Source organism: Rousettus aegyptiacus, unplaced genomic scaffold, assembly GCF_014176215.1.
Source record: "Rousettus aegyptiacus isolate mRouAeg1 unplaced genomic scaffold, mRouAeg1.p scaffold_m13_p_17, whole genome shotgun sequence".
Lineage (NCBI taxonomy): Eukaryota > Metazoa > Chordata > Mammalia > Chiroptera > Pteropodidae > Rousettus > Rousettus aegyptiacus.
This window is the reverse complement of record NW_023416292.1, coordinates 34,807,604-34,834,574: the sequence shown is the minus strand read 5'-3', so window position 1 is coordinate 34,834,574 and position 26,971 is coordinate 34,807,604. Positions and strand designations below refer to the sequence as shown.

General features: G+C 52.9%; 1 protein-coding gene across 2 annotated transcripts in view; it reads left to right on the top strand.

The window, feature by feature from the left end:
* SLC6A17 (solute carrier family 6 member 17) overlaps positions 1-20,472 on the top strand; it is a 44,850-nt gene extending 24,378 nt beyond the window's left edge. The window contains exons 7-12 of one of the 2 annotated variants that reach the window (XM_016155644.2): positions 11,018-11,259; positions 11,530-11,722; positions 13,537-13,729; positions 14,277-14,436; positions 15,972-16,134; positions 16,625-20,472. In XM_016155644.2, coding sequence (XP_016011130.1) covers positions 11,018-11,259; positions 11,530-11,722; positions 13,537-13,729; positions 14,277-14,436; positions 15,972-16,134; positions 16,625-16,993 — 1,320 coding nt within the window. In that variant the 3' untranslated portion in view covers positions 16,994-20,472. The remainder of the gene's footprint in view (positions 1-11,017; positions 11,260-11,529; positions 11,723-13,536; positions 13,730-14,276; positions 14,437-15,971; positions 16,135-16,624) is intronic. The other variant, XM_036235097.1, reaches the window with a different exon arrangement.
* Positions 20,473-26,971: the final 6,499 nt, after the last annotated feature.

Here is a 26,971-nt window from a genome sequence, read left to right as displayed (position 1 = left end):
TGGGGATTTATCTTGTTAGTATTATTTTAAAAAAATTTGTAGTATACGTATGTCCATAAACAACATATAGCATTTGTGCCCACTTTTAAACTTTACATGAATGGCATCATATTATATGTAACTTTTGGTGACTTGCTTTTATTTTTGCTCAACACTTTTTTTGAGATTTATCTATAATGATATATGTAGCTCTGGTGCATCCATTTTTCATTGCTGTATAGTAGTCCACTGTGGTACTAAACTAAAATTGATTTATTCATCCCATAGTTGATGATCATTTGTTTCCAGTGTTCAGCATGGCTAATAATGCTACAATAAACATTATTACACAGATCTTTATGAGCACAGGCGTATAAGTTTAGGAGTGGAATTGCTGTTTCAAAGAATATGCCCATGTTCAGTTTTACTAGATGTTGGCCAAATTGCTCTCTGATGTGGTGGTTGCACCTATTAACACTCCCACTGGTTTCGTATGAGAGTCCCAGTTGCTTCACATTTGCTAGACTTCGATTTTTGCCAATCAGATGGATGTGAATGGCTGATGCTCATTTTGAGCAACAGGGGGCGCTCATTTCTGAAACCTTTTCCTGAATGTTCAGGAAATAGTGTGATTCCACTTTAATATTTGCAGAGGCCAGAGCCTTCATGAGGTGACGCTTAAACAAATCCAGAAGGCACTAGAGCAGCCAGATTACCAAGAACCAGCAGGTATGGCCCCTGGCCCACCTAGCTCTTGTGACTTTTAGTCTGGATGGAGCCCGTGGGGCCCATCTTGAGACCTTGCCCACTGAACAGTTCCATGAGGCAGCTCCTGCCCTGGACCCTGGAGGGATGCATTGAGCAGGGAAAGGGAGCCCTGAGGGCCTCAGAGGCCATCAAGAATCCTTTTCACAGCCCAAGCCACTGTTTGTTTGAGGCAGGTAAGGCCAGTGGTGATGGCTGGGGTGAGGTTCCGTTGTAAAAAAAAACCCTCCAAGTCATCTGCAAAAAGAGACCCACTCCCAGAAACATTTGTCCGACAGTCCATCCATAGCAGACTACTGTTGCAGGACTGCGACTGTCCCAGCACAGGACTGCTGAGAGAGGAGGAACCCTGGAACCATTTCAGGCTCTTGCCTTAGGATGCTGCTGCAGAGTGCCAGGCCCGCTGCACACAGCTGCCCAGGCCCGCTGCACACAGCTGCTCCATTCATAGCGACCACAGTGTAAATGACAGGCATCATGCCACTTGGTGGCTGTGGCAGAGCCCAGGACGATGTTTGGCTGGGGCAGCTCAGAATCCATTTGAAAGAAGCATAGGCTTCCATGGATTTGCTGAATGACCCTGAAAATTCTCTCTTCTGTAAGTCTTCCAGTATCAGAAATAATCCCAGCTGTAGGACCCGGACTTCTAGTCCATGCCTTTAAGCAGTCACTGAGTGTGACAAATGCAGTGTGGCCAGGATACCATGACGATCCACTAGCGTCTTTGATGGGACAGTAACTCATGTTAATGGCTAATAAACTTCTTGAATTCCTTTGGCCACTTCTCTCCTGATTACTTTCTTTCCATTCAGTTAAAAACCAAGTCAGTGTGGGGTACCACACAATCGACCACATTACTTGATCAATCGAAAGTAATGGATTAGGGTAGATTATGGTGGAATAGTGAACAAAATTACAAGTGTTCATGTCCTTTAGCCCAGTTATTCCACTTCTAGGTATTCATCCTATGGATGTACTCACCCACAAGCGACATGATCTGTGCGCAATATTGGTCATTACAGCATTTTGTGTTAGTAGCAGAAGACTGAAAACAACCCAAATGACCATTGTGCATTTATTCCATTATTCGTCAAAGGTTCATCAAAGGTCTGCTATGCTCTGGTCACTGTCGTAGGTCCTGGGATCCAGCACTGAATGGAGAGGACAAACTTCCAGGTCCTCACGGAGTCTGTATTTTGGTGGCGGGAGGCAGACAGTGTAATAAAGGAGTCGTCGGCTGGTGTTGCTAAGAAGAGAGGTAAAGCAGAGAAAGAAGGACGAGGGGCGCAGGGAAGAGGGGTTGCTTTGGAACGCAGGCTCGAAGGAAGCCTTTCTGAGAAAGTGACATTGGAGTGGAGACCAGAGGAGGTGAGGGAGCAGGTCACGTGGGTATTTGGAGGTAGCGTAGTCCATTCCAGAGGGAGCGATAACCAAAAGGCCTTGAGATTGGACCCGTCCGGCGCATTCAAAGCGGCTGGCGTGGCTGGAACGGCAGGGGAGAGGGGTAGGTTAGGAGGGCAGTGGGGTCATGGGAAGCCAGATCGTGAAGGCCAGGCGAGGACTTTGGTGTCTGCTCCGGGTGAAATGGGAGCCATTGGAGAGTTCTGGGTAGATGATCTGACTCCATCTTTGAAGAGCCATTGGAGAGTTCTGGGTAGATGATCTGACTCCATCTTTGAAGGATCACTCTGGCTGCCATAGAGAACCCGAGGGTCCAAGGGCAAAACAAGGAGACTCACCAGAAGGCTCCAGACGCTAGTATTCATTCTAGGTGAGAGGTGACTGCAGCCGGAGCCCAGATAATGGTAAGGGGAGTGATGAGAAGTGGTCATATGGAGGATATATTGAGGAAGTAAAGCCAATGGGATTTGCTCTTGGATTGAATATGAGGTGTGAGAGAAAGAATGGGGTCAAGGGTGACTCCAAGGCCTGTTGCCTGAGCAACTGGGAGGATGGAGTTGACGTTTATGGAGATGGGGGAAGACAGTAGGAGGAGCAGGTGTGGTGGGGAACACCAGGTGTACTGTGTGGGGCATGGCAGGCCTAAATGTCTAATAAGTATCCAGGCAGAGACGTTTGAGTAGGTAGTTGGATAGATGAGTCTGGAGGTTGGGTGAAAGTATAAATTTGGCAGGCAGAGGATTTAAAGTTGTGCACCAGGTACAGCCACTTGGAGAATGGATGTAGACAGAGAAGAGGTCTGAGCACTGAGTACTGGGGTCCCACTGTTTAGGGGTTAGGGAAGAGAGAGCCAGTAAAGGGAGAAGGAGGAGGGGGAGGGTGGAGGGAAATGTCCATCCCAGAAGCAAAGTGGAGAAAATGCTTTAAGAAGGAGAGGATGGTCAGCCGTGTCCAAAACTGCCAAGAGGCAAGGACTGAGAAATGGCCAATGAACTTAGCAACAGAGGGGTCACCGATGACTTTGACAAGAGCTGTTTTGGTGGAGTGCTGGGGACAAAGTCTAATAGTAATAGGTTCAAGGGGAAATGAGAGGTAAGAAATTAAGGACAAGTAATAGACAACACTTATTTTCAGGAGTTTTGCTGCAAAGGGGAGCAGAGAAATGAGAAATGGGGTGTGAACTGGACAGGACCATAGGATCAAAGGTGTTATTGCAGAATTTTATATGACGATAAAAATAATCCATCATACACTGCTGGTGGGAATGTAAAATGATGCAGCTGCTTTGGAAAAGCAATCTGGCAGTTCCTCAAAAGGTTAGACAGAGTTAGCATATGACCCAGCAATTCCACTCCTGGGCACATATCCAAGAGAACTGAAAACATATGTCCACACGAAACTCGTACACAAATGTTCATAGCAGTGTTCTTCTCAATAGCCAAAAAGTAGAAGCAACTCAAAAGTCCATCAGCAGATGAACGGAAAAATAAAGGGTACTGTATCCATACAATGGAATTATTATCCTGCCGTAAAAAGGAACGAAATACTGATCCACACTAACTACAACAGGGGTGAACCCTGCAAGCATTCAGCTGGGTGAAAGAAGCCAGTCACAAAACACCCACATTATATGATTCCATTTACATGAAATGTCCACAATAGGCAACTCTGTAGAGAGAGAAAACAGGTTAGTGGTTGTTCAGGCTAGGTTTATGGGGAGGTTGGGAGAGAAATGGGTCGTGGCTGTTAATGGGTATGGGCTTTCTTTTCGGGGTGATGATGATGTTCTAAAATTGATTGTGGTAATGGCTGCTAAATGTCCTAAGATCGATGATGGTAATGACTGCTAAATCGTGTTCTGAGATTCAATTTCCAGTGTGTGTGGGGTGGGCTCCCCACATTTCCAACAAGCAATTCTCGGAACACCAGCTAGGCGTCCAAGAATTCAACTCCATTTAACTCAATCCTTACACTGTCTCCCAGAGACAGCATCAAATCCCACAGGTCAAGGGTTTAGCACTATAAGACCGCCCGCCTCCCACCAGATGCCACTCACAAATCCAGGTCGTTACCCCTGCTTCTGACCAACTGGTTCCAGCAAACACTTCCTTGAGTTTGATTAATTTGCTAGAATGACTCTCAGGGAGACTTCTTACTAAATCACCAGTTTATCATAAATGGATATAACTCAGGAGCAACCGGATGGAAGAGAAGCATAGGACAGGTATGAGGAAAGGGTGCAGAATCCCATGCCCTCCAGGCATGCCACTGTCCCAGCATATCTACCCGTTCACCAACCTGGAAGCTCTCTGACCGGTCCTTTTGGGTTTTTAAGGAGAGACTTCCTTACATAGTCATGACTGATTGAATCATTGACCACTGGCTATTGATTCAGCCTGTAGCTTCTCTCCAGAAGTCAGGGGGCTGGGACTGAAAGTTCCAACCCCTCTCTCACCAGTCGGTTTTCCTTACAACCAGCCCCTATCCTTAGGTGCTTCCAAAACTCACCTCGTTCACATAACAAAAGACACAAAAGACATCGTTACCACTCTCAACACTTAAGACATTCCAAGGGTTTTAGGACCCCTGAGCTCGGAACTGTGGATGAGGAGCAAATATCTCATAAATTACAATATCACAGCTGCGCAGCTCTGTGATATACTAAAAACCACTGAATTGTACACTTGACAAATTCACTTAAGAAGGGGCAATCGATACTATCATAGAGGAAGGAACCGAAGTCCTTGAATAAGCAGGCGAAATGGAACCCTGTGCCCAAGCGGAGGAGTTGATCTTAGCTAGGAGCAGTCACTGTCCCCAAGGGAAGGGCAGGGACAGGCCCACCTGTGAGCACAGATATTGACATCTGAGAAGCTGTGGTTAGAAGCTTCTCCTTGCAGGAATTCTCTTGCGATTGTGTCATTTTTCTCTGTGAAGTAAGAAGCAATGTCACCAGCTGTGAGTAAGAATGATGGAGGAGGGGTTGGAGGCCTAAAGAGGAGTGAGTGTGAAATAATTGAGCACGGGGGGTGGGGGATGCATGCAGCGGGCAGGGCATGCTGGAGGTCAGGGGTCAGGCGTGTGCGGTGAAGTTGGCCAACGTGGTACTTAAAACAACCATGTTTAACAATGGATGGTGCTTCCTACATGCCAGGCACTGTCTCACACACCTTATGTACATTAACTCACTTAAACTCACACCTAGGTCTAGGCCCTAGACCTAGGCATTGCTAATACCGCCGTTTTGCACGCGGGGGGAGCTGAAGCACAGAGAGATTAACTATCTTGTTCAAGGTCCCGCCGTGTCCAGAGGCCCCAGGTGTGCGTTCTGTGATTTCTCTAGCTGTGTTTAGCTGCTTGAGGACAAGCCACCGGGAGGTGTAGGGTTGGCTATCACCAGGGGAAGGAGCTTATCGAGTGGTGACAATGGGGAGATGGCAGGGGAGTCAAGAATGTAAGCAGGGGAGTGAGCAGAATGATGGACCCTTGACTAAGATGATTAGGAAGGGAAGTCGGGATACAAACGGGGCGAGGTGCAGCGAGATGGAGGTAGGTCCCTGTGGGGTTGAAGAATTTTGGGCATCGAGATACTAGAGGGAGTGAGCTGGAAGATGGGGTGCTTTGGAGTCCAGGATCCTTAATGGTGTGGCTAGAGGCGGAGCGCAGGTAGTGTGACAAAGGCCATGGCACCAGCCTGGGAGTCGGGGGAAGGACACGAGCGTGGAAGGGGGGAGGCAAAGGGCCCGGGAGGCAGACCGTCGACAGGGACGCCGATGTGGATACTGAAATTACCCAGAATGACGGCAGCATTTGTACTGGAAAGAGAGACGGTGCACAGTGGAACGAGGGGCAGCGACCTGGAGACACAGGCAGCAGCACCCTGTCCACCCCCAGACCCGAGCGTCCCAAGGGTGTGTGAGAAAACAGCCTTCTCCAGAGCAGCCTGAGAGGGCCGTAGGGGAAGCACTGGGCTCAGGGCAAGCCGGGCTTTGCTCAGCCTCCTCTGCACAGCGAGCTCACCTGGGACTGTAGCAACAAGGGAAAAATGCCAGTGCCCGGGCCCGCCCCTGATCAATCAGAATCAAGCACATTGATTTGATCGCTGGGTGTGGTGTCCAGGTGGTAGCCGGGGTCCGCCAAGCTCGCCAGGTGATTCTAATATTCAGCCAGGCCGGAGAAGCCCCGAATCAGAGCAAGAAGGAGAGAGAACTTCCAGAGAAGAGCGTGGACGTGGGGGACTTTGCTGGTGTGACACTGAGTTCCAGGGGCTGGGTCGGAGGCTTAAGTCAGAGGAGGTGACAGGCCCAGCCACCCCAGGATGAAGTCCAGACGAAAAGGATGACCTGGGAGTCGTGGACCTTTTGTAGCAGCAGAAGTAAATGGGGCCTTGGGACCGAAGGACCAGGCTCCTGGTCCCTTAGGCAGCTCATGGGGACAAGACTGAGTGGGCAGAGGGAACAGTTCGTCAGGAGCCTTGAAATTCTGTGGGTTCTCAGTTCAGCATGCTGAACTGTGGGCCGTGGGCTTGGGCGGTGGCCCCAGGAGGGTGGAGGGCTCCGTGGACATCTCTGGTGTGGACAGAAGGGGAAGAAAAGGTGTGGACAGAGACACACGAGGTGTGCACACAGATCTGTGTGTGTGTGTGTGTGTGTGTGTATTACTGATATATGCATTATGTAGCACTAGAAGGTATGCAAGAAACCTATGTCAGGATTACATCTCGGGAAGGGAACTGGTGTCTGGGATACAGAGGTGAGGGAAAGGAGACCTAACTGTGCCTTTTGAGTTTCAAACGACAAAACCGCATCACCTGTGAGCAGTCATGATGAAAGCCACACCGGTCGTCTGGGGTCGTCTGAGCTGTGCTGTAGCTTCGGGCACCTGCCTCTCACTTTGCCGCCTCTGGCGCCTAGACAAGTACGTGGTCCCTGCTAGTGAGCCAGACTGGCCACTGGGTCAAGGTTGTGCGTTAACCCTAGAGAAGTGGGGTCCCTGCAGGTCCTAAAGGCCCAGGTGCGGAGGTTAGTGGGGGAACTGCCTGATCCCCACAGTTCGAGTACAGTTCCTGAGCGGGGTGACGAGGGCAGCCCAGCCTCGTCAGCAGAGGGTGGGCGGGCGCTGGAGCGGGGTGATCAGATCCAGACACCAGCTCACCGCTCAGCAGTCAGAAGGCAAGACCTTGGTCTCTCAGGGCCCCAGTTTCCTCAGCTGCAAGATGGGGGGAACCATGGTAGCTCCCTCGAGCACTGACTGCTCCTGCTGCGCAGAGCTGTTATTATTTTCGTCCCTCGTGAAGGTGACATTGCTCTTAAGCAATGGGAGCTGGGCGCTCCAGTGCCATCTGGTGTCTCGTAGTCCCGGCTGGCTCTCGCATGCGCAGGTGCCCGGCAGTGCTAAGGAACAGGGGTGCGGTCCTGCCAGGCACCAGCTCGGGCTGGGTGCTCAGCAGCTGTTTGCAGATTCAAAAAGCATCTTCGTGCCGCTGAGTCAAATGCCAGGAAACACCTTGTTCCCTGCGTGAGGAAGTGACTCAGCCAGTGTGCCAAGGAAATGACAGGAAGCCATTTTGGGGGTGGGGGTGGGGGGGAACGCACCCCAAGGCGAGTATAAGCCTGTCTTCCTACCTCTCCTCTTGTGGTCACATCCCGATGTCCAGAAAGGACACTGAGCTTCCTAAGGTCTGCCATGGGTTCATTCCGTGTTGACTCTCTGATCAGGAAGACCTTGTCGAAATCATGCACCAGCACCCCAGAAATCCTGAAAGAGCCCCTTTAAGTTCAGGAAACAGTGGAATTCAGTCCTGAAGGTGCTTGACTCAACTCACTTTGAGGACACAGGTCAGCCTTTGCCTTTCTGCCTGTCTGTCCCTCGGCCCCCACTCTTACAAGCAGCAGGCGGGTCCATCTCTGAGAAGCACAAAGTGTTGACAGGGAGAGAAACACATACACCTGTAATTCGGGTATTGACGAGAGCCATGAGAACCCAGGACCACAACTAGCTCAGCCAGAGGCAGTCAGGAGGAGCTTCAAAGAGGTGGTGATACTTGTGCTGGGTTTTGAGATATAAATAGGAGTTCACCAGAAAGCGAGTAGCAGGAAGGAAATTCCAGGTAGAGGGACTAGCCTGGGCAAAGGCCAGAGGTAGGAGGCCATGTGCCTTTGGAGAGTAGTAAGCTCACTGCAGTTAGAGCATTCAGAGCATAGAATGAGAAAAGGTTTTCTAGCAGGCAGTGGGGAACCCAAAAAGGTTTTTCAACATGCAAATGACATGACCAGAACTATGTCCATCTCAACCTGCCCTCTCTCGTAAAATCTTTTGCTTCTTTGGAGCTCACCAAACTGCTCTGAGCCCTCCCGCAAGGTCCAAGTTTCTAGCCCGAGGGAAGTGCCCAGGTTCCAGATTGGTAGAACTATCATGATTGACATCTGTGAGCATCAGCGAATGCCAGCATGCCTTCCAGGCATAAGTAATCCCTCCATTCATTTCCGGGAACTTCTGGGAAGATTCAAAAAAAAAAAAACACCCAGAAGAGGGAGGCACAAAAGCCCTTTACCAGTGGGACTGTGATTACAGCAGTGCCCCTTATCCACAGGTAAAATGTCCTGAGACTCCCAGTAAATGCCTCAAACCGCAGATGGCACCAAACTCTATGTGTACGAAGTTTTTCCTATACACACCCTTCTTCACTTAAAGGAAGTACTTTACGGCATGTCCAAATTGCCAGGGTCGCCACTCTTGCACTCTGGGGCCTTTAGTCAGTAAAATAACACGAACACTGGTACCGTGACGGTCGATCCAATAACCAAGGTGGCTCGTAAGTGCCTAACGGGCGGGGAGCATATTCAGAACATAAAGGCTGGACACAGGGATGATTTACGTCCCAGGTGGGGCGGAGCCGGACGGCGTGAGATGTCATCATGCTGCTCAGAATGGCGCATGATTTAGAACTTATGAGCGGTTTGTTTCTGGAATTTTCCATTTAATATTTTCAGACTTCGGTCGACCTCAAGTAACTGAAACCATGGAAAGCTAGACCTTGGATAAGGGGGAGACTGTTGTATTTTGTTCTCTTTTTAAAAAAATAATCTTAGAATTTCTATGAGGAGTGCGTATAGGCAGGCGCCTGTTTCCTTATCCATAATGCCCAGATCCAAATAGCCCTGAAAAACAAGTGCCTTTTTTTTTCTTTTTCCCAGAACTCATTTTGTGGCAAAATGACCCAAACAGATGTGAGGCTATTTATAGTCTTTATTGATTGACGTGGTGTGAATATTTATATTCTGCGGTAGAAATACAAATGTGTGTGGTTATAGGTTTGTCCCAAACCCTGCTGGGGGTGTTATGTAATTATGTGGCATATGCGCCATATTACCTTTCCACAATAAAATTAGAAACAAAAGCCTGATTTCCGAAACCAGTCTGGTCCCAGGGAGGCTGGGTAAGGACACGTGGGCCTGTATTGTTTCCGTAATGAAGACCGGCCCCATTTCTCTGGTTGTCGGAATCTCCCATGCTCGACTGCCACCATTTTAAACCGTTTTTACCTGTCTGAACATTCTGACTTGCCCTCCCAGCACACCTTGCCCACAGCAGGTGATTCTGCCTCCTGCTTTATAGGCCCGCTGAGTCAGGGGATGGTACTAGGGGGCTGCCATGGCCTAGCACCAGACACTCCTCTGTCCCACCTAGCTAGCTCCGTTACTTGGAGCAAGTAATTTCACCTTTAGGCCTCAGTTTTCTCTGACACCCCCCTCTCCCCCGCGCCCCCCGCCAAGAAAACCTCTGTCCTGACTAGGTCAGAGGCATTTTGTCAGGATTAAATGCTACTACGTGCCAGGCATGACTAATGGCTCTACATTTGAGCCTCACATTCTGAGAGGAAGACTCTCTTATTCTCATTTTTCAGATGAGAAAACTGAGGCTGATAAAACAGACACGATTGCTTGCCCAAGCCTTCTCAGCTAATTAAAGATGGGAGTCATCCGGGTCTGTCTTTGGACCTGGGTCTGTCTGACGGTAAAGCCCTGCGCCGGGTCCAAGCCGTGATCCGGGCCTTGAGAAAGAAATAGTAAAAGGAGAACGGATGTGAAAGCACTTTGGGATTTGTCCCGTGCCGTCCAGATGCTGTCGTGGTTCCGGATCCCATCAGGTGTGAGAGCTGAAGAGAGAAGGGGTGTCAGGCAGGGGCTTCCCCTCTCTAGGAAGTATGTGGCTTCTGTGCTGTAGGTTCGGCGGGCAGGATCCTCTGTAACCTGGAGCATTAGATGTGTGTGAATGAACGCTGGTCTTTTTTTTTTTTCTGGGAAAAGGCGGATCATGTGGGCACGAGGGGAATCAATGGTGTCTTTTTTAATGGTTTGAGGTGGAGGACGTCTCAGGAAGACACTGGTGTCCTCACTTCTCTTGTATTGTTTGTCGTGCAGCCTGTACGCTGTAAGACTCTAGTAGTCACTATTCACACTATAGTCTAAGCGAATGGCGCTCCCTAGAGCTCTACACTACACAGCATCCTGACGGCCCTGGAGATGTTGCTTAGTATGATAGCTCCATGGTAAGCAATGGCAGCAGTTAAAAGTAACTGAGCACTTGCTCTGTAAGTAAGCACGTAGCGTTTATTTTATCTTACTCAAGCTTCACAATGCTCTTCCGAAGTCGATGCTCTTGTAATTGTGTTTTACGCGTGGGGAATCCGAGGCTCAGAGCGGTTAAGGGCAATGCCCTGGATCACACAGCCACAGCTTCTTCCCGCTACGCCAGGCTCCCTCTGGACTCCATTGAGGCTGAGGAAAGGGGGCGTGGTGGGAACTCCACTGCGCTGGCACGAAACCGTTACTGTGTGTCTCTTTTCTTCCCCTGCCATGGTCCCACATAGCTGGACAAGATGCTGGACCCGCAGGTGTGGCGGGACGCAGCCACGCAGGTCTTCTTCGCCCTGGGGCTGGGCTTTGGGGGCGTCATCGCCTTCTCCAGCTACAACAAGCAGGACAACAACTGCCACTTTGACGCCGCTCTGGTGTCCTTCATCAACTTCTTCACCTCGGTGCTGGCCACCCTCGTGGTGTTTGCTGTGCTGGGCTTCAAGGCCAACATCATGAATGAGAAGTGTGTGGTCGAGTAGGTAGCCCCTCTCCTCCTGCCCTTTCTCCTCCTTGTCCACGCCACCAGGAGGGGCAGGCGGGCCATGGAGGGAGAGTCCCTGTCTACCTGGGGCCTGAGGGAGGGAGCGCAGAGGAGCTCTTTGTCCCCAGCCCTGGACCACAAAGACAGGTTCAGAGATGTCTCTGTCGATGGCCGGGGTGGGGCCTGCCTGGGTGCCTGGGAGGTGGCTCCAGGATCGTGCCCATCCTTGCCTTTTTACCTGGTCCTCTTCCCTTCGTGCTGCAGAAATGCTGAGAAAATCCTGGGGTACCTCCACAACAACGTCCTGAGCCGGGACCTCATCCCTCCCCATGTCAACTTCTCCCACTTGACCACCAAGGACTACACGGAGATGTACAAGGTCATTATGACTGTGAAGGAAGACCGTTTCTCAGCCCTGGGTCTCGATCCCTGCCTGCTGGAGGATGAGCTGAACAAGGTACGGGACAGGCTGGAAGGCAGACACAGGAGTGGGGACCCAGAGACAAGCCATGGGTGGCTAGAGGCCCCAGAAAGCTGCCAGGGACTCATTCATCTACTTGATAAGCAAGGACTACATGCGTCCAGAGAGGAGAGAGGAAAGGTATCAGTCCAAAGCCCTGCCCTGAGGTCGGTTGAGTACTGGGGAGGGGAGAAGCGGACACAAGAGTCGCGGAAATCACAGGGAGCGGATGGGACGACCTCCGCGTTAATCGAGTGGGTTTCCTGCACGCCAGTCGCCGCCATGTGCCATGCACTGAGAACCGTGCCTGGTCTTTGGCACACAGAACATAGTGTTTACTTTAGCCCCTGCCCGTTGCTGTCTGTCTCCTTTGGCCTTCGTGACAGCACTGTGGGTGAGTATTATCATTGTCCGGATTTACAGATGAGTAGCCTGTAGGTTGGCAGCTTGGTTGGGGCCTCATAGCTAGTAAGTAATGGAACCAGGGGTCAAGTCCCCGTGCTCTGAGTTGTCCCTCGATGCTTCTGCCTCTCCCCTGGCTGTCCCCAATCCGACTCCCATTGTCACATTGACCATCAGCCCCTGGGTAGAACAAAGGGAGGCTCACCCGGCACTAATGTCCAGGGCCAAGTTGGGACCCCTAGCTTCTATCACCATTTGCGCAGCTGGGAACTTTCAAAGTGGCCGTTCTGTTAGGAGGAGGAACCAGAGAGAGACATGCCCACAGGGTCCTGGGACCTAGCTGGAGCCGAGGCTCACAGGGGACAGAGCCAGCTCTCATCAGCCTGGGCCAACCCTGCCCTTCTCCATGGGACCAGGGAAGGTAACGCTCCTGTACTACATCTGAACTTCACGTTAAAAGTCCCCTGCCTTCTCCTGGCTCCATCCTAACATGGAGGAAGTCATGCCCTGTACCCTCTGACTTCTTCCCAGGTGATCAAGAGCAATGGGACCCTGTCTGGGGACCTGCCCTGGTTTCTTTCCCAGGTGGCAGGCAGCATCAAAGACCTCCCCCTTCTGTGAGACCCCGTCCCATTCTCTTGGGCGTGGCCTGGTCCTCTGAATAAAACTAAGATCGTAGCAGTTTTTAAAAATATAATACAACCTTGATAATATCCAAATAACAAAAATTACACACACAGTTGGGGAGACATTCCCTCATAGTCACTGGACATTACAGGACAACGTGGAAGTGATGTCGCTGGGCAGTGAGTGGTCAGTTGCCCCCTGAGTGGGCGACCAAGCATTTACAGCAGTGGTTCTGTACCTGGGCTGCCCATCAGCATCACCTGGGAGCTTTACAAAACCCCGATACCCAGCTTTACCCCCCCCCCCCCAAGACCAATCAAATAATCGCCCCTGAGACCCAGGCATGGGTGGTCTTAGTCTCCAATGTGACTCCATGGGACAGCCATGGCTGAGACCACTGTGCTAGGGTCTGGAGTCAGAGCTGGGAGTGGTCAGGGAAGACTTTTTAGAAGAGGAGGGTCTTGAGCTGGGTGTGTTTCTAAAAGTAAGCGTCTTCATCTGAATCACGGGGATCCTTGTGCTACTTGCAGATTTCAGGCCCCACAGCTACGCTCCTGGACTGGTTGGTGTTTTACTCCCTGGAATGGGGGCGGGGGATTCCGATACTCATTTAAGTTTGAGACTCACTGGCTGAAACCCATAGAATTTAGGTGGAAGAGTAATCCTGGTGGGAGAGAGAGTTATTCCTAAAGCTCCAAGGACAGCGAGAGGAAGCAGCGGGCACCCAGGGGGAGGCAGGGGCCCTCACCGACCCCTCGCCATGTCCCCCCCTGTCCCCGCAGTCCGTGCAAGGCACAGGCCTGGCCTTCATCGCCTTCACTGAGGCCATGACACACTTCCCCGCCTCCCCGTTCTGGTCCGTCATGTTCTTCCTGATGCTCATCAACCTGGGCCTGGGCAGTATGATCGGGACCATGACAGGCATCACCACGCCCATCATCGACACCTTCAAGGTGCCCAAGGAGATATTCACAGGTAACGCCTCCTGACACCACCCACAGGCCTGTGGGCTGCCCTCGGGGACAATGATGTAGTTGTGGCTCTGTCTTTAAAAAGATGGGGTTCTGACTGAATCACTCCTGACCCCATACCCAGAAACTCCACTTCCCCACGCCCACCCGGCACACAGCAGGAGTCTGGCTCCGCCACCCAGAGAAGTGCACTCACTAACCAGGAGGAGAAAGCTGGCTGGGAACTGTACCAAACCTGAGCTTGAAGACCAGCCTCTTTCTTGGTTCATTTGCCTCTCCTGAGGGCCTGTTGAGCTGTCTTGAGCAGGCCTGGCCTCCCTGTTCTGTCCCCATCATTCCCAGCCCTGGGATGCTCCCTGCCCAGTGGAGTGGGGGCTTAGAACCTTCAGATTTGGACCCCTTTCTCTGTGCAGGGCTGGGCCTGCTGGAGGGTGGGCTGCAGGCTGGCCGTTGGGGAGGGAATGGATGGGAGGAGCCTGGGTGCCCCCAAGACTCCCAGGCCCCGCCCACCTGCACCTTTGCCCCCACACCGGCCTCCCGGCTCTCTGTAGTGGGCTGCTGTGTCTTTGCATTCTTCGTGGGGCTGTTGTTCGTCCAGCGCTCCGGAAACTACTTTGTCACCATGTTTGATGACTATTCGGCCACCCTGCCGCTCACCGTCATCGTCATCCTTGAGAACATCGCTGTGGCCTGGATCTATGGAACCAAGAAGTAAGGGGGCAGTGGGACGGAGGAGGGGAGGGGAGGAAGGGTCTGCCCCATCTCGACTCCCCAGAGAGTGCTACGTTCCCAGCGCTGCTTGCCAGCGGGGCAGGAGATCAGAGTCAGAATGTTAGAACCGAAAGTACTTTTACAGACCATTTAGAGAAACTGAGACTCAGAGAGAGGACATCTCTGCCCAAGACCACTTGTCTGGTGAGAGGCAGAGCCAGGCTGAGAGTCTCCTGACATCATCCTAGACTGACCTAAATTACCAGAGCACCTTTCCCTGGGTACCAACTCCACAGAATTCTGTGACGCTTATTAAGCACCTAGTGGGTGTCCAGGAGGCCCCTAGCCTCAGAGCACTCATAAACCTCAGCAGTCTAATTGACAGCTTTAAGGTGATCTACTTATAGCCCTTGGCTTCATTCCTCATTTAAGAACCCATCTGTATCCCCAGGAAGCCCCAGGGCTAGGTCCCTCTCACTCACTCAGCAGGCGAGGGCTCCAATAACCCACTCAGCCTGATCCGCCCCTGACGTCTGGACCAGGGCTGAGAATCAGGGTCTTGCACAGGCCCTGGTACAGCTATCTGCTCCCCGAAAGAATGCAGGAGGGGCGGGCATTAGGACCTGGAGCAGCCCTGAGAGACAGGGTTGAAACACACTGACCTCTCTGCTGACTAGTGAGGTCCCAATGCCCTTTTCAGAATATTATTTTTACATGCATATGATAAAATATATAGGATTATACAGGCAACTAATTATATTGAAAATTAGCAAAATAATGTTTAAAGTCTGTGATATGGTAATATCTATAATTTTTTACTGTAGTAAGGTATAAGAGCTAGCTGTGCATCTAATAACAATAGTGACTTCAAAGTAATGATGAGCATAAATGACATTTGTAGGTATCTTGAGTATCTATCATAATGTGATAGGAAAATATCAGATTTAATCAGTTGCTGGCAGAGACATAGGTACTGTTAATTCATAAGTACTGTTAATAGTTGCTTGCATTTTTAATAGAAAGAAGTGTAAGATTTTAGTTAAGTGTTATCGAGGTAAAGGTAATTTTCTAAAATGCCTGATTTACATAGCTACCCCACCCCCGGAATTCCACTCACAGGGCTAGTGGGAGAAACCCCAAGTCAAGGCAGCCTTTGCCTTCGGACACTAGAGAAGTGCAGTTCTACCTCTTCTCCAGCAGGGGAAGTCTAGAGCCAGGCCAGTGCGAGTGAGGCTGGTCGCCCAGTGAACACAAAAGCCAGCCCGCCAGCCCAGGGCACGTCTTGTGGGGCTACATCATAGCCCAGGGTGGGCTGTGACACGATATAGTCAGGGGAGGTTAGACGAGGACAGCAGAGCCTTCCCGGAGGGCAGCTGGGCTACAGAATAATACACGGGGAGAACTGGATATGAAGAATAGAAGAGCCCGGGTGGGAGGGACTGGTCCGTGAAGTCATCTCGGGGGAGGTGGCCTTGGGGGGAATGCGCAGGCGCAATGAGGATGCCAATTTCTGGGCCTTCTGATGCACCTGGTAGGTTCATGCAGGAGCTGACGGAGATGCTGGGCTTCCGGCCCTACCGCTTCTATTTCTACATGTGGAAGTTCGTCTCTCCACTGTTCATGGCGGTGCTCACCACGGCCAGCGTCATCCAGCTGGGGGTCACGCCCCCGGGCTACAGCGCCTGGATCAAAGAGGAGGTGAGGGGTGGCTTCCTGGAAGCCCAGGGACGTGGGCACCTTCCTAGGCCTTTAATGCAACGGCTGGTAGAGACAGACCCGTACAGGGCAACTGCCACACGTCAGCCACTGCCAGGGGCATTGCCCACCTGATCTGTAACCTTTACAACATTCCAGAGAGAAGTGGCGTTATCTCTGTCACACAAATAGGGAAACTGAGGGTCAGAAAGGCCAATATGTTTGTCCAGTCTTCCTAACCCACGTTTCCTCTCCACCTGTGGAGTGGACTCACTATCCTTTTTACAAGTGTAGAAATTGAGACACAGAGAGGCTCAGGCCCTTAACCAGGGTGACCAGCTAACTCAAGCAGCAACCCTGCTGACCACATCTCTGCGGGTGCCAGGATGCTGGGCGGGCTGGGGAGAGGGCAGGAAGCCACGGTCCCGGCGGTCGTGAGAGGGTGAGGCTGAGGCGGTGCTGGGCGGCGGGCCTCACGCCTGTGCGCCCGTAGGCTGCCGAGCGCTACCTGTATTTCCCTAACTGGGCCATGGCACTCCTGATCACCCTCATCGTCGTGGCGACCCTGCCTATCCCGGTGGTGTTTGTCCTGCGGCACTTCCACCTGCTCTCGGACGGCTCCAACACCCTCTCTGTGTCCTACAAGAAGGGCCGCATGATGAAGGACATCTCCAACCTGGAGGAGAATGACGAGACCCGCTTCATCCTCAGCAAGGTGCCCAGCGAGGCGCCCTCCCCCATGCCCACTCACCGCTCCTACCTGGGGCCCGGCAGCACCTCGCCCCTGGAGCCCAGCGGCAACCCCAACGGACGCTATGGGAGCGGCTACCTCCTGGCCAGCACCCCTGAGTCGGAACTGTGACCACTGCCCCCAGCCTGCCTGCCTCTCCCCACGACACCCAGCCACCCCGTGCCCTGGCCTGGCCTCTCCTCCCAGGCCAGGCCTTCTGCCTGCCCGAGGACAGCAGCGTCTGCCCCGCCTCCTCTCCCGCCCCAGTCCCAGCCAACTTCTGCTCCCTAGACCTGAGCGGGGGCCAGGACAGGCCCCCAAGCCATCTAACCCTCTGAGATCCTCTCACCAAATTGCAGCTGAATAACTGGAACGATCCAGAAGTTCTGATTCCCAGCCCACGGGAGACTCCCAGTGGCCACTTTAAGGGTCACTTCACCTTCCCTCTCTCCATGTCACCTGCCAACTACAGTGTGGCCAGGTGGTGGTTATAGTGAGAGGCACCAGGGTGGGGGCGGGGCAGGGCGGGGTGTCCCAGAGGCTGCTTGATTTAAGGCTGGGCATGGGACACATGTCCTAGGACTCAGGGCTCAGATTTGGGGTAGAGTTCTGTTGTATGAGGCAGATGGTGCCCTGGCAGCAGGGGGTGAGGGGGCTCCTCTGCCTCCAGCTCTAGGTGGGATCCCCAATGTCCTTGGCCCTGCCTGGGTGGGTGGGGTGTGCTCCCGCATCCTGCCCACAGAGCAGTGACTAGGCCCAAACCCTTCTCACCTCCATCAGGGCTTAGCGGGGTCTCTGCCCTCTCCCCACCCACCCCCATCCTGGAGCCCAGAGTGGTGACCTCTGCCTTTTCCTCGAGAAGTTTCCAGAGCACACATAATGGTCCACAGCACAATTCAGATGGTTTGGAGCACAAATGCTAAGCACACCTCCTCTCTCACGCGGGGCTCGGCATTCTCACTAGCGGCAGCTTCTCCCCTGAAATGGGTCCCTGGAGTTCAGGGGCTCACACACAGGAAGCTTCGCACCTGAGAAAGCATATAATTTCCTTGCCCCTTTGGACTGCCACCCCCGCCCTCCTGTTGTGTGAGCACAGCTCCCCAATGCGTACACCGTGCAGACACCTCAGAAGCCTCCCCCGGCCCGTGCTGGGGACGGCCACAGGCAGCGCTGTGGACACTGCGGGTTGCCAACAGGAGAGGCCAGACCTCCACCCCGGGGCCCAGCCCATGCATCCTCGCCTACACTTCCTTCCGGCCCACCCTGCAAGATGGCTGCCATCGGGGTGCGGGCTGTGAGGATGAGAACCTGAATGAAGATCAAATGTCTGAGGAGTGGTGGATGTACCAGTGGAAGGATGGAAGGATGGATGAAAGGATGGATGGGAAGAGGAAGGAAGGACAGAAGGAATGAAGGAAGGAAAGGGAGGGAGGGAGGACTGGCTGGGACAGTGAGCTCCCATCTCTGAGAGCCGTGGTGGGCAGGGTGGGGCTGGGCCGCAGAGCTCGGCCTGAGCATCTTCACACAGGGCCCTGAGTCACTCTCATGACTGACTGCCTTCAGCACTGGAAGACCCAGGGTTCCCTCCTTGCCTGGGGATCCATCCCCCTACCCTGCCAGCTCCCTTACTCACCCCTCCTTCACACCCCCCATTTCTAGCTGTCTCAACCCTCCCTGCCCTTCCTGAGTGTGGGAGGGAAAGGGAGACCCACACCTCCCCAGAGACATGAGCTTTTGGAGCACAACACCCCGCCCTAGGCCCCCTCACCTGACAACACCTCCTACCTGGCCCGATGCCTAGTCCCAGCTGATTTAGCAACAGGAAAAGCAAGGCCCCAGGAGAGACGCTCTGCTATATATACTCTTCTATATATTCTATTTCTATTGTATATTCAATCTGTACATGTGGGTGTAAATGCTGTTAAATGACAAACCCAATATTATACTGTGGCTGGTGGACTATTTTCATCCTCAGTGCTGTACAGATCTATTTTCATTGTATATTTGATATATTTTTAATTTTGTAGCTCGTGGCTGGGCCAGGCCCCAGCCCTCCAGCCTGTGACGGGGGGCCGAGCTGTGCCGTTCACTTGGTCTCTGTGGGCTGGGGGATGCTCCTAGCCTTTTGCTGTAAGCCAGGCTGTGTCCTGACTGCCTCTGCTGCTAGTCGTAGGGCCCAGAGCTTGGCGTGTGTGTGCGTGCGTGTGTGTGCGTGTGTGTGTGTGTGTGTGTGTGTGTGTGTGGTGTGTGCACATACATGGGTGCGGGTGTGTGTAGGGTGCTTATTTGTGATTCCCAGTGTTCACCGTGTTCCTGAAGACCACGCTGCCCTTCCCGCCTCCCCCTGCTCCGTTGGGCCAGGCCTCAGGGCAGCGTCCTTCAGGAAGCCCCCTTGTTGTGGGGGATGGGCAGGCTTTTCTCGCTGGTGACCCACTGATTTCACACCCCTGGGCTTGCCAGAGACAGGGAAGGGCAGGCCTTGGAGGGGAAAAGTCCCCAAATTTATTTTCCACTTTCTTGCTGTGCCCGCTGGGAGTCACGAGCTCTTCATCCTGAGGACAGTATTGGGTTTCTTAAGATGGCGAGACCCCAGGAGAGCATCTCCCAGTGCCTCTGTCCTGCGTTTGTTCAGAAGGGAACAGCTCCCCTCCCCTGTGTCTCCGACTCACACCTCTGCTCGCTCCTTCATGGCGGGGAGCCGGGAGTGGGGTGAGGCTGGGGGAGGTCGAGGGCAGGCGGGGCATCTTCCAAGGCAAAATCCAGCCCGATTCCCTGGGTCCCTGGAGGAGCGGGAGGCAGCCCCACATCCCTGCTCAGGGTCCTCGTTCACCACTGGCTTTGGTGCTGTCCATGCAGTGCCCACAGGACTCCGGGGCAGGGCAGGGACATGCCCGCAAGAGCTCCCTGGTCCCTGCCCTCCAGCCCCATCACCAGCTTCTTGCTCAGGGAGCCATCTCTGCTGAGGCAGCATGAAGCCCGAGACCCAGGTTGGGGTGGACAGGTGGGCCACACAAGGTGATGCCAGCGAGACTGGCTTTGCCCTCCAGCAATACATCTGTGGGGCCTGTTCCTTTCCTAGTGCCAGGAGAAGCCCTCCCAAGTCAGCCTGCCTCGGCTGTAAGGCTGGGGCCCGGAAGCTGCTTCGTTCCAGGCCCTGAGCAGGCCTGCAGTATTACAGGCAGGGGCCGCCCTTCTGCCCACCCTCACAGCTGCCCCCCCCCAAACGGCCCCCAGAGTGTGTCCCTTGGTGAAGGAGAAAAGAGACTGAACAGGGTAGGATGCACCTGACTCCCTGAGTGTCCACTAGGCCCTGAAACTGAGGGCCTGCTGCCTCTTCCCTGGGGCCCGACGGCCGGGGCTCAGGGGGGCAGGGCCCGGGGTCCCTCATCCTAAGCACTGCTTTGTATAGACACAAGCACACTCAGCAAGCATCACTTTAGGTTCTGGCACAAGTTCAGAACGACTCCAGTCCGAGTGCCCCACGGCTGGCCAGAGCCCTGGGTAGGTCAAGACCACTCAGCCCAGGGGAGGAGACGAGGCGCTGTCACCCTGGAGCCCCTCCTTTCTCTCTACTTCCCCCGTGGTGTACAATAAAGTGTCTGTTCTTGCCAGCCGCCTCTTGCCTTTCTGGCCCGCCGGGGATCAGGGGACGGGAGTCGTGGGTGTGGCTGGCTGCTAGTGGAGGAGTTTGGGGAGGATGAGAAGCGCCATGTATTCATTTTCCTAGAAGTCGTCCTGGGAGTTTAGCAATGCACACACTCGCAGCGGGCCTTACTGCGTTGTGAGCGCTCCACGCCCCCCATCCCCCGTCTCGTGAGACCTTCCCGCGGGCTCTGTGGGGAAGACGCAGTCGACCCTAGAGCAACACGGGTATGAACTACACAGTGCCACTCGTGTGTGAATCTCTTCTAAGAAACATGTAGTCAGCCCTCCGTATCCTTGGGTTTTGCATCTTTGGATTCAACCGGCCAGGGACTGAAGACAACATTTTCGACCCGCGGTTGGGAGGGCTGACCCTGAGCACTGTCCTACACTGTCTTATATGAGACCTGAGCACACGTGGGTTTATGAATCCAGGGGCGGAGGGAGGAGTCAGCGCCCCTGATCCCCGAGTCATTCAGGGGTCAGGTTCTTCCAAGTGAGGAAAATGAGGCTCCGCCTGATCTGAGGGTGGTGTTTGGTGTCCACTTATGGGGGGAAGTCCCACCCTGCCTTACTGCCAGGAAGAGCTCTGCAAGGGTGGGGTGCATGGAGACCCATCTCAGGGAAGGGCTGGGGGCTGGGAAGGCCTGAGAGTAAGTGGGGTACAGCAGCGGACTTGAGGGTTCGCTGGAAGCAAGCCATGTTCTAAGTCCTTGGGGAGCAGCCCCTCTCTTCAAGGTAACTATCCCTTTTGCACACTTCAGTAGAAGGTAAAGATGAAATATGGAATTTATCACTACCTATTTTCTCCAATTGGAATCTCAAGTATTATTAAGCACCTACTGAATGCTTGGCTCTGTGAAGAACGGATGGAGCTGGTGGGAGGGGAAGTGCTTCTTGCCTCACCCTCAAGGAGCACAGACATCAGAAGAGGCAAGAAGTCTGGTTCCTGTGGGAGACCCCGCACTCGCTGCACGCCACTCCAACCTGGAATGACGCTGTCTGATCTCTGACACCAACAGCCAAGGCTCCCCAAGGAACCTTCTATTTCCTTCTCCTGCCAGAGAAGAAAGTGTTATTCCAGAAACAGCCACGAGATGGCAGGAAAGCCCTTCCCTCCAGATCTTTGTCCACTTGCCCTCCTCTCCCTTTATTACTCATTCCTTTGTCGGTTAGTTTATTTATTGAACAAACAATCGCTCACAATGACAGGCTCTGTGCTAGTGATGGATACACAAAGATAAGTAAATCAGCCCCCACTGTACTGAGTTTGGGGAAAAGAATGCCGCCCCTTACAACCCCTCAACTCCAAATCTCCTCATGCGTCTCCCCAAAATGTCTTGAAGCTAGAAACTCTTTTAAAATACATTTAATCCTTTGATTGAAGGTAACGTTTTAGGTCGAAATGGCAACTCTCCTGCGAGGACCCACTAAGAAGTAGTTTAACAAGGGCTTGTGTTCATGGGAGCTATGGAGTCGGACTTCCCAAGTTCAAGTTTAAATGTCAGCTAGGCCTCCCGAGAGACCTAGAACAAGTTATTTAATCCCTTTGAGCTTAAATTTCCTCGTCTGTGAAATAGGTGTAATGAATAGATTGAATGAGATCATGTGTATTGCTATATGTCAAGTTACCCCAAATCTTAGTGACTTAAAATAACCATTTTTTATTACATCTCATGGTTTTTCTAAGTGAGGAATTCAGGCAGGGCTTACCTGAGTGACTCTCCTGGGGGCAACTGAGGTCACTCAGTGGCATTCAACTGGAAGACAAGCAGGTCTGGAGGGTCGAGGCAGCCTCATTCGCCTTCATTCGGATGGCTGGCATCTCAGCGAGGATGGCTGGACGGCCGGGCCCAGACTGTCACCAGAGGACTGTCTACTGGCCTCTCTAGTGTTGTTCATTTTGGGGTAGTTAGACTTCTCACATAATGGCTCAGGGTGCCCAGAGGGACTGTCGTAAGAGACAGGAGGTGGGAGCTGCCATTCCTTAAGGCCGAGGCCTGGAAAATGGTAGAGCGTCACCTCTGTCATGTTCTATGGGTTACAGCATTTGCCCAGGGTTAATGGGAGGGCATGGGGACCCCACCTGTTGGTGGGGAAGGGGACAAAGAATTCGTGGCTGCCCACGTAATGGGCCAATTCTAAGATGCTAAGAATCTTGTCATTGGGCCCTGTGAGGGAACTTCTTCCTGAGGGGACATCAGCTTAGAGACACAGAACTGGGGACCAGAATGAGTATGTTCTGATGGGGAGGTGAGTGGCTGAGTTTGGGCCCCAGGTGGAGGGAGCAGACAGGAAGGAAGAGAAGGACATGCGGGAGGACAAGAGAGACCGATTTTTGTCTCCTGTTTGCCCAGGGCAGGTGGCATGAGGTAGGTTTGAATCATAGCTCAGTCACCAACTGCCTGACTTCGGGAAAGTCACTTAACCCTAACCCTCTGGAACTCTTTTCTAAGGGAAAAGGAGGATGACAAAATCTTTCCTGCAGAGGCGGTATGAGGAAAAAATGAACTTGTACTGAAATGCCTAGTGGAATACAGTATAGAATTCTTTCCATATGGAATATAATAGGTGCTCATTAAATAAATATTAGCTTCCCCTTGCAACTGGAGTAAGTCCACGGGGCCTGTTTCATTCTGGGAATCCCCATCACCCATACATTGAAACATCTCCCAGAGCTATTAAGAAAGGAGAGTTTTGGTCTAAAACTCAGCAAAGCCAAGGAAGGAGGCAAGAGAAGGTACCATTTCCAGGAAAGGGCGTGTCAGCGTGTGGGGGTCTCACTGATCCTGCACGCCGTCCTGCTCCCCCAACAAGCAGCCACAACCAGCCAGAGAGCCTCAGCCAGCTCCAGCCAGAGGGCCTTGGGCCAGGGTGGAAGGATTTACAGACTGCAGGGATGTGGCAGTTTAAGAAAAATAGCCCCAAATTCTTTAACACTTCAAGGGAATGCAGTTTATGCTCCTCCCCTTGAATCTGGGTGAGCCGATGCCTCCTTTGACCAATGAGTGTTGTGGAAGTAATGCTCTGTGATCTCTGAGGCATTTTAGGGGGGACCGATTCCCGGGGAACTCGGCTGCCATGTTGGAAGCCCAACTGCCCTGAGGCTGCCTGTGCTGGAGAGGCCGCATGTTCGCCGGTGATTCGGTGGACATTTTCGTCTGAACGCTTGGCTTCAGCCAGCACCAACTGCCAGCCATAGCGAACGTGCCGTCGCGAATGTTTCGGTTGTCTGCAGCCCCAGCCGACATCTGACTACAGCCACATGGAGGACCCCAAGCCAGAACCGTCCAACTGAGCCCTTCTTAACTTCCTGACCCATGAAATCATGAAACCACGAGCCAAATAAAATGTTCGTTGGATTTACACCACTGCGTTGTGGAAGTCATTTGCTTCACGGAGATAGTAACCACGACCTGGCCCAACCTCCTCGTAGGACAGTTGGGAAAACTGAGGGCTGGAGGGGGAAAAGAGATCTACCCAGAATTCCCACATCCAAAGCCTAGGGGCCAAAGCCTAGGTTTCCTGACTCCTAATCCAGCAAGGGGCTGACGTGGAGGGCCCCTGCCCCCTTTCTCCCTCATCTGCCTTGTTAATCCTGTGTATCGAGCGTCGACTGCGTGGCCAGGACCGTGCTGAGCACTGGGGATATACAAAGGAGGCTCAGGCAGCAGTCACCGCCTTGTAGAGCTTGTCATGACCTAACTTGGAACGTTCTGCCACTGTCACACACCAGTGCCAGGCACACTGCTGCATTCTTTACTTACATTGCCTTTTGTCTTATGTGGGAAGAAACCTGGGAAATGGGGAGAAGACTCTGTCCCTCAACAACAAATAAACCATCGTAAGAGGTAATCCATGCCAGCCACAGTGCCAGCTGTGGGGCAGGAAGACGCAGTGCAGACACCCCGTGGGGCCTGCTGGGTCGGAGCTGGCTGGGTCCCGGGTCTCCATTCTTCCCTGGGCCGACCCAAGCAGGGGAGGGTCCTTGGGCTTCGTGAGCTTCCAAGAGGAGCCAGAGTTCGGCCTGCCTCTCCAGACAACTGCTTTCTCTTTCCCTAGGACACTTCTAGAGGGGACTGGACCCACCAGGACTAATTAGCTATTTTAATGAAATGAACCAGTTTTGCTGGAATTTAGCCCAGGTAAGAGAAATCTGTACTTTTCTAAATGGAGAAATGCTGAGTGCCAAGGAGTCTTACCAGCTGGGCCCTGAGCTAACGTATGTGTATGTGCGCGTGTGTTTTCTGGACTTGCGCTGGGTCTCCACCCAGCAGCCTTGAGCAAGAAGGGCTCTGAGGGTGCACTTAGCTGGCCCTGGCCCTGTGATGCCCATGAACATGGTTCTACTGCAGAGGGCACATAGGCACCTATGTCATTCTCTGACTCTGGCCCAACCCCAGGCCAGGCTCAGTCTCCCAGCGCTCCTGCTGCTCCGTGGGCCTGAATTCTCTCAGGGAGAATGTGCCTGTGAGCTGGCACTCAGGGCCCTTTTAATGCTTTGACTCCAAGTCCGTGGTTTATGATGCTCTGAGTCCTGGCAGGCCTCAGCTGGTGGCCTGTACTCTCTGGTCCTTTCCTTTTAAGAGCTGGGCCGCCAGAGTCCATTTTTGGAGTTCCCCAGAGCCCCAGATATGCCTTCCCTAGGATTTTCACAGCAATCCAACCCTGCTTTCGGCCCTTGTGTGGAGCCATTCCAGCTGACCTCCACAGGGCCCCGTGGGCTAGGTTCTCTCCGGTCCCTCCTGGAAAGGCTCTCAGCATTTGGTTGGGAGTCTGTGGGTCTCTGCAGGCTGCCTAGGGCTGGGGGTGGGTGACGGGGTTAAATAAACTGATAAGCAAACAGGAGGCTTCCAGCTTCCTCTCACCCTTCCTTTTCTTTTCCCTCCATGAGGGGAAAGGCCCTATAGCTCCGCCTGATGATGACGACTGATAAAGCAATGCAATTAACTGGGCTGGGGAGAAGCGCAGGCCGGGAAAGGATGCTGGCTTCTTCACCTGGACCTGAGGAAGAAGATGTTGGTCTCTGGCAGGAGCTGCAATGTCAAAAGGGGAAAGTGTGAGTACCAATGGATAGGACCTTGCTTTGGCAGCCATGGGGGCCGCGGCCTAGGCCCGGAGCCCCTCAAAACAAGCAGAGTCCAGAGGAAGAAGATGGAGAGGAGATTGGATGGCTCCTTCATCCCAATGTGCCTGAGCCTCACACCAAACCCCCATGGGAAAAGGGGAGGGGTATATGGCTTTGATGATAGCCTCGCGAGCTTCCCATTCAGCTTTCACAGAGTAAGAGCCTAATTTGAGGGGCTGTAGAAAGGCTACAGGCACTTGACAGTCCCCATCAGTGTCACTCTGAGATCAAACATCGCCCCCTTTTTCCTATTCTTTTGCCATAATTTTATTCCTGGTGAAGGAAACCCACTGTGGCTGACACTTTAGCATGAACTGGCTCTCAGACAGATGCTCTTTCCTGACAGCCAGAAGAAACCATCGGCACCCAGAGGAGAAAGGTGATGAAATGGTGTCATGGATGGAGAGAAACTTGTGGAATGAGGAATTTCCAACTGTGACAATTCACAGTTTTGCTTAAGCCTGTTGGTTATCAGGGTCTTGGGGGAATAGCAAAAGGAGGGAGCAGGCTGAGTCCCGGATGGGAGAGTTGGGCCGGGAGGGATACCTGAGGTCCTGGAATTGACAGGAAGTCCAGGATCATTTGTCACTCAAGGCCTGTCAGGCCCTATTTCTCTTCATCACCACAGCCCAGAGCTGAGGTGAGGCGGGGAGAAGGGTGTCCGAGCACCACCAGGGGGCAGCACCCAATCATCCACAGTAGGCCATCACTGCAGAGGAGGCAGGGGCCTCTCCTCTTTCCTGGGTTCTGTGCTTTGGGGAGATAGTATGATCTCATACACACAGAACTGAAGGGAACAAACCCTGCGATGCCAACTGCAGCATACTGAATCCCCCAGAAAATTCCAGAAAGGCTGAGGTAACTGGTTAGCCCAGAACTCTAGAAAAAAACCTTCGGCAAGTGGTGAGGCCTTCTCTGGAGGCCCCTGGTCTGAGACTGAGCTCCCCTCTTCAGGAGTTGGTCAGCGCTCTACGTCAGGGGCACCCCCACCCAGTGCACCTTTACCCTGCCGCCTCGCGCAGTGTGGGCCTTCTGTTTTCTTTGGCTGTTCCAGGGTTCCCCTTCCCCCACCTCAGCTTTCTGACCTCCCCTCCGGGCCTCCTTTTCCCCTGGAAGCTTCCCCTCAGCCCCCCTCCTCACATGTCTATCACCATTCACTAACACTGCAGAATGAAAACGCCAAGAAGACAGATATTTGCTAGTGCAAGGATGGGGGGCGGGGGGCGCTGTCTGTTTTATTCATTGATTTCCAGTGCCTGGAACGGCTTCTGGCACATAGTACAGGAACTCAAGAAATACTTATTGAATGAACCAACGGTTTTTTTCATCTCTCCCACCCC